The sequence below is a fragment of the Peromyscus leucopus genome, chromosome 2, assembly GCF_004664715.2.
Source record: "Peromyscus leucopus breed LL Stock chromosome 2, UCI_PerLeu_2.1, whole genome shotgun sequence".
In the NCBI taxonomy this organism is placed as follows: Eukaryota; Metazoa; Chordata; class Mammalia; order Rodentia; family Cricetidae; genus Peromyscus; species Peromyscus leucopus.
This window is the reverse complement of record NC_051064.1, coordinates 45,142,359-45,153,542: the sequence shown is the minus strand read 5'-3', so window position 1 is coordinate 45,153,542 and position 11,184 is coordinate 45,142,359. Positions and strand designations below refer to the sequence as shown.

The following is an 11,184-nucleotide window of genomic DNA, read 5'->3' as shown; positions in this document are numbered from 1 at the left end:
AGATGCCAGAAGCTTACAGGGAAAGAAAGAACACAAGGAACAGGTAAAGCTACGAGCTGCATGGCAAACCATAGATTAATAAAAATGGGTTAATTTAAATGTAAAAGCTAGTTAGTAATAAGCCTGAGCTATAGACCAAGCATTTATAAACAATATTAAGTCTCTGTGTGGTAATTTGGAAGCAGCTAACCAGGATGGGGAGCAGGTGGTCAGGACAGGAAACGTCTGTCTACAAGGAGCCACAGCCCAGGAGCACCCCGATGCTATCTTCTCTCTCTAAACACTATTCTCACCCACACACCTAACTCTCCTTCCTCCCCAGCCACTCAAGCTTTCTGGAAGGGCCTCACAGGGTCTTGCCTCACATCTTCCTCTATCTGGGAGGCTTCCCCAGACTTTTTCTCCCTCACTCAGCCCTGCTATATCACCTTCTCTGCTAAACCATAACCCCATCACTTCCTAGGTTAGAACTGTGTCTTTTAAATAGTCCTCACTCGCGCAAATTTTTAAACTTTGCAATATCTGTCTATTGGGTTCCTTGTGTGCTGTTCTGCTCTCAGAAGATACCTTACATAAGGCATGGCAAAACCAACTCAGTAACTATGAATAAATTAGTTGACAGAGGCCCCAAAAATTGTGCATGAAGACTTCTGAAGCTGGGTCTGCAGACCGACTGATTGAGAAATGCAGTGATGTGGAGAGTTGAAAGTTTTGCAGAATTCCAGAGCTTGATTACAACCCTTTTCCACCTACTACATACCGCCCGAGAAGCCTCCACCTGTTGCCGCGTCCCTCCATTTCGAAATATGACAGCTGAGAATGACCTTTTGAATGCATAATTTAGCCCACTACGAGCTCATCAAGATCGAAAGTTCAAGAAAGCCCATACAAGCACAGGCTTGGAGTTTATAGACACTCCCTCCTCATCTTACGAAATCCCTCACTCTCTGGATGTCTTAGACAACTGGTAATTTTATATGATTGCTAATCACATTATTTACAGTCAATATTTCATAGTGTAAGGAACATATCCCTATTATACCCATGCCAAAACGGTGCTTACAGAAGTTGCTGCCGGGAATAGAGTAATGAGCACACTCAACACAGACTACACCTCACAACGTCCAGTCTGGACAACTTTTGAGCACTTCACCACACAAATGATACAAGAGATTATATTACTATGGGTCTCATTCACGTTCAGGAAGTTACCCGTATCCAGAAATAAGGAGTCGAGGAGTCTGTGGAGGACTAACGACGCCTGGAACTGGGAAAGTGTTAGTATTCGAGAATAATGAGCCGCTGTTCAGCTCCACAGACCTGGCAGACAAGAGACACTTGTGTCTGTCAGCGACTATCCAGACTATACGAAACAGTGGAATCCCAAAATAAGAGAAGGAAGAGGGAACGACAGCGCTGCAGAGGAGGAGGGACTTATAGGAGAGTTGCATATAGTTTCTCAGACACAGAAGCACTCAAGGAAATGAGACTGGAGACCCGACATACAGCGTGAGTCGAGAAACATTGAGACTGCCCAACACTAGAGGATACTGGCATTAATTTAAATTTAATCTTCTATCAGTCCGAGAGAGGGCAAGGGGACTACATGGGATCTCTTTGGAGTCCTCTAGATTATACACAAGGTAGATACTGCGAAGTACACATTTTCATCCGTTATCAATCTAGGTATATCACGTGGTTATATGAGGGCTGTGGGCATGTGGTAGTGGACTCAAAAAGGGCGGGTGACTCATGAGGGACAGTGAGCCGGGGAGCCGAGCGGATTCGGCAATTTACTTAATCCCACACACAGACGAGCAGAGGCCAGGTGAGTTTGGGGCTTAACCTATCTAATGCATAAAATTAGGACATCGCAAGATACAAGAGAGAGACTACTGAGCCTTACCTTAAGGATAATAGGAGTGTATTCTTATGCAGCTAGGCTTGAAGAGACAGTCATGTTTCCATGCGAGATAGAAACTCGTTTAATACTTACGTGACAACTTTATATGAGGGCTACAGTATTCAGAGGTTTATGCTGCCGAGCTAAACACACGCAGAAGACATGGAGCATGCAGAGGGCAAGACATGGTGTGGTGCTCATGGGGGAGAAAAAAAAAAGGAGGAAAAAGAAACGAATAAGCCCTGGAAAAAAAAAGGGAAAGTCCTTGATTACCCGTTTTTAATAACCAAATCCGCTATCAGGAAAAATACCTCCCACTCAGTATGCAGCAGAAGGAGGACTGTGCACACAACTGGGGCTGTGGACTTGGAAGCATATTATGAGGAGACCTATGAGAAGCTCCACACTAGCGGTAAATCCCCGGGCCAACCCAACATGCCCCTAACCCTGTATGGCCAAACATAAACCACGTAAGTCGATGGGAGTGAATATCAAACACAACATGGCGAGAGTTAAAAAAAAAAAAAACTGCAGGGGTATGCCGAATTATAATCCCAGGGCTAGGGCAGCAAAGACAGACCCTGGTGTTCACGAAAGCCCAGTCCATTTGGTGACTTCCTTGGTCAAGTGAAGATCCTGTCTCAAAAGACAAGCACGAGGAATGACACTCAAGGTTTGTGGTCTCCACACACATGTCATCGCTCACCTATCACATACAACAACACACAAAAAGACTTCATGTCATAGGAGAAGATCCGTTCAGAAGCATACTACTGCTCCTGCAGAATGGAACCAGGTTCAATATTCACAGTATCCATGGCGGCTCACAGCCACCACACTCGATATCCATGGGCAAGTACGAGACACACAAAAATGCACTCATAATACAATGCACCAGAACACAAACACAATAATACATAAATAAAACTTAAACAAAAAAAAGATGAAAAAAGAAGAAAAAAAATGAAAGAGAAACAAACTTTGATGGATGCCTGACTCTGTGCACTTGGTATTACGTTGTGAAGTGAACGATCAGAGTTCACTCTGACAGAGATAATTATCCACAGACAGGGACACAGACAGACTAAAAAGACGAGCAGATGATATCGTATGAGCCCTTCCCGCCACACGCCTGATGTCTAAGCTCAGTACGGCGGATCCGTTGCCGACTCCTGCCACAAGGGATAAGCAAATTAGGGGAGAGAGTACACCTGGTTTGGCGGATAGTACAGGTCTTAAGCACTTTAGACACCGTTAATTTCACCTAGAATTATCCAGCAGCCTACTCTGAACCTAAGGAGCCTGCAAAAGAAGAGATTGAATGGTGCCATGAGCACAGAAGCACATAGCTCTTGAAAGACTGTGCTTGCGGGTCAGAACCATTGACCAAATTAGCCAGAATTGAAGAAAATGAGATTAGAGTGTCAGGGTGCACTTCCTCACACCGATCTTCTTCACAGGCTCCTTAGGTCGGCAACAGTGGTTCTCAACTTTCCTAATGCTGCAACCCTTTAAAACAGTTCCTCGTGTTCTGGTGCCCCCCAGAACCATGAAATTTTTCACTGCTACTTCATAACTGTTGATTTTGCTAGTTATGAGTTGTAATGTAAAATATCTGATATGCAGGTATCTAACATAGGATACCTTTGAAAGTGTCATTCAACACACACACACACACACACACACACACACACACACACACACGCAAAAGGGTAGCAACCCACATGTTGAGAACCACTGTGTAGTGGTGTTTTTCTTTGGGCCACCAAGCTCCCAAATAAAGACACAAAAGCTTATTATTAATTATGAATGCTTGGCCTTAACGTAGGCTTGTCCCACTAGTTCTTTTAACTTATTTAACCTGTTTCTATTGATCTATGTTTCATCTTGGGCTTTTTATCTTTCTTTCATTCCGTATGTCCTACTTTTTCTGCTTTTCTTCATGTCTGTCTGTCTGTCTGGCCCCTGTCATTCTTTCTTTTCTTCTTTTTTCATCCCCAAGCCTAACTTCCTCCTACTTACTCTCTCTGCCCCTTTTCTCTGCCTGGAAGCTCCGCCTATACCTCCTCCCTCAGTATTGGCTGTTCAGCTTTTTGCTAAACCAATCAGGTGCCTTAGGCAGGCAAGGTAAAACAGCAACACATCTTTACATAGTTAAACAAATACAACACATTTTTGCATAGTCAATATTCCTAAACACCACTAGTCTAGGGTTCTCCCTGGGCAAACAGGATGCTCTCTTCATAAACTCTGTCTTATGGCAGTGAGTCCTTTGAGGGTAGATCTCTTAAATCTGAGGACAGACTATCCTACATTGCAAGTTCCAGATCAACTCGGACTACATAGTGAGACCCTATCCCAAAGACATAAGATAAAAGTTATATGTAGAAACAAAAATCTTTTATAAAAATTCTCTCAATCATACTAGTGGGAACTAAAAAGCATGACTGAATACATAAATATTCAATATATATTCAGTTTTGTTTCTAATGTGTTGTGATTTACCAGTACTTCCTAAAGGAGGAAGTGTTCTTAGGAACTTTTTAAAATTGCTTGAGAGAAACTCGAGGCTGCTTTTACACAAACCTCTTTTACACACTGAGAAACAAGTGACAATCCTTATCAGAGAGCTCTAAGAGAGAATCAACGGCTTCTCAGACACATTAATAGAGGAGCTGAAGGGCCTATCTGAGTCACAGCAAAAACTAGGAGAGCCACTGTCACCAAAGAACTTTATAAGGTTCGACAGAGGAGACAGAATTTTTATTATTTTAATTTTTAAAGTGGTATGGGTCTGGGCCGCGAGTCTAGATCCTCACAATGTACTTTCAGCCTAATACAACACTACGCATTTGTATCCCAGTATCCCAGCTACTGTGAGATGGGAGTCTGAGACACTGGATCCCTGGAGGCCCAGGGTCCAGCACTAACAAGTCATACTGCCTCACTAAGAAGAAGGCAGGCAGGACTGATGCTTGAGGGTGTGCAGGATTGTATGTGAGCACTAGTGCCCACTGTTTATGAGAAGGACAAGATACTAAAGAATAAAAAAGGCTGGAACAAGAAAGAGGTGACTTAGGAAGCAGAAATGCGCTGCACTGCTCTGGGGTTGGGAGGACAATCTAAAATAAAGTGACACCTGGACAGAAAGCCTGGAAAGACAAGACGCTCTTTCAAACTCAGAACCATCACTTGTCTAGAACTTGCTTACACTTCCTTGTGTTTTCCTTTACACTACCCTACGTCTGTCCTAATAATAAAAGGGGAGAGGTGGCTAATAAAAGTACTGCATCAGGTGCAGTTCAGACCTTGAACGGTGATCCTATGCCCCGTCTTTGGAGTGCTGAGATTACAGATTTATACCACCACACCCAGCTTATTAACGGCTGGTAGGTGGGACTTACTGTATTCAGCACCTGTATATCCTTCAGGGAATATCACCAGCTCACCCTACTGTTGACTCCAGTGACAATCCAGACTGTCGTCACTTCCTCCGACTCCAATGGTCACAGTCACTGTGAAAACACAGACCAGACTCAAGCAGACTGGGGTGAGCAGCTGTCTTCACCAAGTTTCCCTGAAAACTGAGGGCTTTTGGGGAAAACCTTTTACTGTCTGATTAAATGCTGAAGAGCAGAGAACAATAGGGATATCTTTTAGTCTCGTTCCTTGTCAGATTTTAAAGCACAGGAATTTACTTTAGCAAATTTAAGTCTGGCTGACAAAATTAATCACTATTTATGACACAATTATGAGTTTATGTGGGGTGCTGAGGATCAAAACCAGGGACCAGGACACCTCTAAATCTATGGTAATTGGTTTGGGGGGGTACGATAACGTGTGCGTGTGTGTGCGTGCGTGTGCGTGTGCGTGTGCGTGTGTGTGTGTGTGTGTGTGTGTGTGTGTGCCAGGTGGACTTCCTCATTACCCACCTTATTTTGCGGAAGGATCCCTGTCTGAGTCTGGTACTTGCCACCTTGCCTAGGTCGGTTGTAAGCTGCAGGGGTCTCTCGTCTTCCCTCCCCAGGGCTGAGATTACAGGCACATACCACACACCCACACCCTTAAGTGGATGCTGGAATCTGAACTCAGGTCCTCAGGCCTGCAGGGCAAGCACTGTACCCACTCGGCCGTCTCTCCAGCCCCTGTTGAATTGTATTTAATGGTTTAATTCTTGTCCCGTCTCTGGAGTTTGATTTGGGGCAGCATTTGAAGATGAGACTTGCCTTACTGCCATTAACAACAAAGAACAAAGGGTTAAGAAGTGCCTCAGTCTGTCCTCAACAGAACTAAGCTGCTTGAAAACACTCCTGCTGTTCGTGAACAAGATATGGAGCGGAAGCCAAAGGAGACACGCACTGAAGTCTCAGCTTAGCTGCACTACATTCTCAAGCTCAGCACATGTAAAAATCCACAGGGTACTCAGGTTAAAATGAGATCAGGGGCTCCGTACATCACGTAGACTAGGGGCAGTGGGGGCTTCCCATCTCCAGTCTACGTTCTCCTGACAGCTCCTGACAAACTGTCTCAACTAGCAATGCTGTCAACCCAACATCCCACCGCCAGGCCCCCAGGACCAGAGAGTCCTGATCCTACTGGGGAAAACTCCCAGACTGCCGTTAAATGCAGGCACTTTATCTGTTAGGCAGAGAGGAGGGAGAAAAGTTCACCGTGGGTTGTTCATACCATCCACCTTTTCTCAGATCAAAGGAGTTTGAGAATAGACACATGCATCCTTTACCAAAATCTAAGTGCAAGCGTGTGCTACAGAAATGGAGGGTTCAACAGTTAAAGCACGTGTCGCTCTGAGTACCTACGGTGGGTGGCTCACAACGTCCTGTAACTCCAGCTCCAGACCTGATACCCTCCTCTGGGCACCTACATCTCACACACACACACACACACACACACACACACACACACACACACACCTTAGAACAGAACAAAACCAGCCAGCCTCCAGAAGGGCATGGAGCAGGACGTCTCAATTCTTGGCTTCCCCTCTCCCAGTCCCAGCTCCCAGGGATGGAATCAGTTGGCAGCCCCTTTGCAGGAAGTGCTTGCTGGCCGAGGAAGGCAGATTTTCTAATAGAGACTGTGCTCCAAGGCCTAAACCTCCAGCCTGAAGCTAGGAAAGAACAGAGGCCAAAGGATAAGGGACAGTTCAACAGATAAAGGATGGGAAAAGGTAGCAGAGCACTTGCCCACAGCAGAAAGCCGAGCAAAGCCAGGCTTCTGCAGTGTCTGCCGGAGCAGAAATTAACATGCATGCTTCTAGCCACGTGAATGTACTGTATCCTTTTATAGCAAGATTCCAGGATCCCGCCTGCCTGACCCGGGAATTCCCAGTGGGGGGCTTATTACTGAAGTCATCTAAACAAAGCTGCAGGCAGGGTTGCCTTAGGACTAACAGCACGGGGGCCCTCCCATTCCGGCTCCGGAGAAGCCTTTTGTTTCAGGAATTCTTCCCCTCAGGCAGGGCTTTACTTTCACTTCAAATTTGGCCAAATCAAATTTCAAAAGTGCTCCCAAGCACCTCAATAAAGACTACAGGGAGAAAAACAAAACAACAACAACAACAAAAGGACAGGTTCTGTGCTCTCCCAGCAAACTCTGGCCCCCAGGACAGTATCAAATGACTGGCTTTTCCTCTGGAATAGGGTCTTCTTTCTCTCCGTAAACTGCCACACAAGTTCCCTATTGTGCACCTACCTTTTCAAATACCTTGCAAACACATCCCATTCAGCTTTTCTCTGGGAGAATCTAACTGCTAGATCCTAACGAATGCTATTTAAGTAATAAAAAAGTGACTGAATAATTTAATTTTAAAAAAAGGTGACTGAGTGAGCCACTGTGGGACCAATTAAAGGGCCCGAAGACGAGGGAAGCGCACAGGTACACACACCAATTTAAACAATGGGAACTAGTACCTCTAGAGAAAAGCAGCCAGGAAGGGGGTGGCTTGGAAAGCTGTTCCTCATCTGCCGGGCTCAAGGCTTAGTTAACTTTATTCCCTTTCTGATTCACTGAAGTAGTACCTGCCAGATGCAAAATCAAAACTGTCTTCCGAGAAAGGCTTTGTAGAGAGAATTTAAAGTTCAGTTCAGTGGATTCTCAATAAAAGTTCTTAAAACAACTGTCACGAGTACTTTTATTCCTCAGTTTCTCCAGTGTGCGACATTAGAGAGGTTAGTCCTTTTTCTGAGATGTTTACAAGCTACACGAGAATGTGAACAGACTCATTCAATTGACCTTTTCAAGTGACCTTCCGCCTTGGGGTGGAGGGGTCGGGCTGGGTGTTAAGAAAAGAAAAACAATCGGGAATCCCAAACTCAACTTCTTTGTGTCTCAGGAATGAAACCCAGGCAGCCCCCATCTGAAAGGCTAACTCGGCCCTTCTGCGAGCAAACAGTTGGCTCCAGCAGCCAAAGATCGCTCGCCCCGCGCCCATCTCGGGCGATGGCATGAGATGCATTCAAAGTGTCTGAGGACCGGGGACCCCGAAGTCCCCCGGCTGCGCGGGTACCACCTGCAGCGCGGGGCCCCGCCCCGGCGCCCTGGTCCCACGCCGCAGACCCTCTCGCGGCCACGGCAGGGAAGAATGACACGCGCAGCTGTGGGCGACCCAGCAGGCACCCGGCCGCCAGCTGCCTCTTTTAGCTCGACATCCGAGCCGGCTCCCCGCCGCCCTCCCGCCGCCGCCGCCGCCGGCTGCAGCCCGGCCTCGCCCCTCCCCCACCACGGGCGCCCCGGACCCCCGCGCGCGCGCGCCCCGCACCGCTCCTCCGCACAGCGCCCCGGGATCGGCGAGCGCACGGTCGGCCGGCTCACCTCCCTCCTCCGGCCCGCTGTCCAGCTCGGCGTCCGAGGACCCGGGCCCGTCCTCGTAGCCCGCCAGCCCCACCAGCTCATCCTCCTCCTCGTCGTCGCCGCCGTCCTCACCCTGCGGCTGCGGCTTGCCCAGCACCTGGCTCATCACGCCCACGCTCGGCTCCAGGGTCCCCGCGTGGGCCGAACCGCCCGCACCTCCCCGGGCCTGGGTTGCGCTGGGGGCGGCCGCGGCGCCCAGCCAACCTCCCTCCCCGCCGCCGCTGCCGCCGGAGGAGCCAGCCGGAGCGCGGCAGTTCTCCCCGGGAGCGCGAGGGAGCGACGGCGTGACCCGAGTCACCTGACGCTTGTCACACACACGCACCGCCGGGCGCGCGCTCGCCGGCCGCAGCCACCGCTCGTCTGGCGGGGCGCCCGCCGGGGCCACACACGTTCCCCCTCTGCGGAGCGCGGCTGTCCAGACGCGCCCAGGCCACCGCCCTCCCGGGCTGCTGCACGTGTGGCCCGGAGGCCACCTCGCCGAGGACCACCCCCGACCCCGCCGCCTGCAGTGCCTCTGGTGTGCGCGACGGTCTTCGAGCTCTCTACCCTCCTAAGCTGCCCCCCGACACTGCGGTACCCAGGCCCCCCACTCCACTGCCTTATGCCATCGACTCCCGGCGCACGGAGAAATGCACAGCGGCGGACTAGTTTCCATAGCAATTTCCTCTTAAGGTGCCTTTTAGTTCAAAAGACTTCCCACCCGGAATACTCCCAGATCTCCTCCTCTACATAAGACGTTTCCGAGGAATTCGCATGTCTCGTGATTTATATCTAAACACACTGTACTAAATAATTTCTCTGCAACCTTCGGGAAAGTCTCAGGTGTACAATGCACGCGGGGCTTTTTATGGCCAATTGCTAGTGTGGTGTTGGTGTAGTCCCACAGAAATGTCCCATGCCTCTTGTGGGAGGTGAGGGGCAGCTCTCAGATTGGAACAGTAGCGATGTAGGGTGAGGAGGTGCTTTCCTCCTTCGCAAGCTTCTCACCGCAGGACACAGTGTACCCACCCTTCCTGAAAAGAGAAAAAAATAAGTCATGTGCACGAACTTCCTTCAGTTAAGCACATTAGAAAAAAAAAAAAAAAAAAAAAAAAAAAAAAAAAAAAAAAAACAGCGGTCCGGCAAGGTGATCCGGATCCTGCAGGTACCAGCTGCTCAGCAGGTGGTGAGACAGAGGAGGAGAGGCAGCTCAGGCCGGAGACTTGCAGCCAGGGACAGGGCTTACAAGGGGTCCTCGGAGAAATCTGGGTAGGAATAGGGTTACTAAGCCATGACTCATGTCCTGGATTTCTTCTAGGTGGGTGGCTGCTTTTTAACAGGAAAGGCCCTAACTTCTCCAGTTAGAATCCGGCATGGCTGCATGGTCAAGGTCGTTCCTAGAACAGAGATGTTAACTGAAAGTCTCTTAAGTGAAGAAATGTTTTGCGGAGGTGTAGGCAGAATTTAGGGAGTCAAGATGAGGATTATCAAGTGGGAAACTCAAACCACCTCCACACTTAAGCGGGAGGGAAGGAAGAGAGCCAGAGTTCTGGGCAGCAGCCGGGAAACAGGTCTTACATTCAGTCAGGCAGCAGCTGCTGCTGGAGCCACCCTGGCCAGGCAGATAAGAGGAGTACCCTGGCCTCCCTCCTCCTTCCCTATCTCAGGGCACTCTCCTGGAAATGCCTGCCACTGGTCAGACACAACCAGAAACGCGTGGGCAAAGGAGACTGAAACCTAGCGGAGGTCAAAGGGTGAGTGGGAAAAGCGACCCGCTGAGGCAGGCTCCTCCGCTCTCCCCACAGGAAACCGCCTTCTCCGAACCTCCCCAGAACACCACTGCCACAGAATTAGTAGAAATAGTAAATGAGAAGCAGAACTCGTTTCTCGTGGGCGATTTTCCTTTCTGAGAAAAGAGAGTGGGCTATTGTGGCTGGGTTGGTAGAGCGCTTGTCTAACATGCACGAGGCCCTGGGCTCAACCTCTGACACCAAACCCGGCATGGTGGGCAGCAGCGACTCGGTGAGACTGAGGCCAGCTTGAAACTCCTGAATCTCTGTTTCAGAAAAGGAAGCCACCTGGGGAGGACAGGAGATAACTCCCCAGAGTCGCTGTAAAGACTTGCAGCTGTCCCAGAGCTAGCTTTCCCATGGTGTGTGTGTGTGTGTGTGTGTGTGTGTGTGTGTGTGTGTGTGTGTGTGTGATGAATCTTAAAGAGTCTTATTAATTAAATCAAACCTGAGGCCAGTTATTGGGGTGAATGCTGAAGGTCAGAGAAGCAGAACAAGCCACAGCTACCTCACCTCGCCAGTTCCTCAGCTGATCCTGTTTCCTCAGACTGGAGGCCTCTGAGTCCTCATCCAAATGAATCTCAGCTGAACTGTGCTGCTAGAAGCCTAAAAGCTTAAAAAGCCAAAAGCTTAACCAGCCAA

At 48.8% G+C, this 11,184-nt stretch overlaps 1 protein-coding gene across 1 annotated transcript in view; it reads right to left on the bottom strand.

Annotated features, from left to right (window-relative positions):
- Rragd (Ras related GTP binding D) overlaps positions 1–9,056 on the bottom strand; it is a 48,980-nt gene extending 39,924 nt beyond the window's left edge. The window contains exon 1 of the mRNA XM_028872756.2: positions 8,735–9,056. Coding sequence (XP_028728589.1) covers positions 8,735–8,879 — 145 coding nt within the window. The 5' untranslated portion in view covers positions 8,880–9,056. The remainder of the gene's footprint in view (positions 1–8,734) is intronic.
- Positions 9,057–11,184: the final 2,128 nt, after the last annotated feature.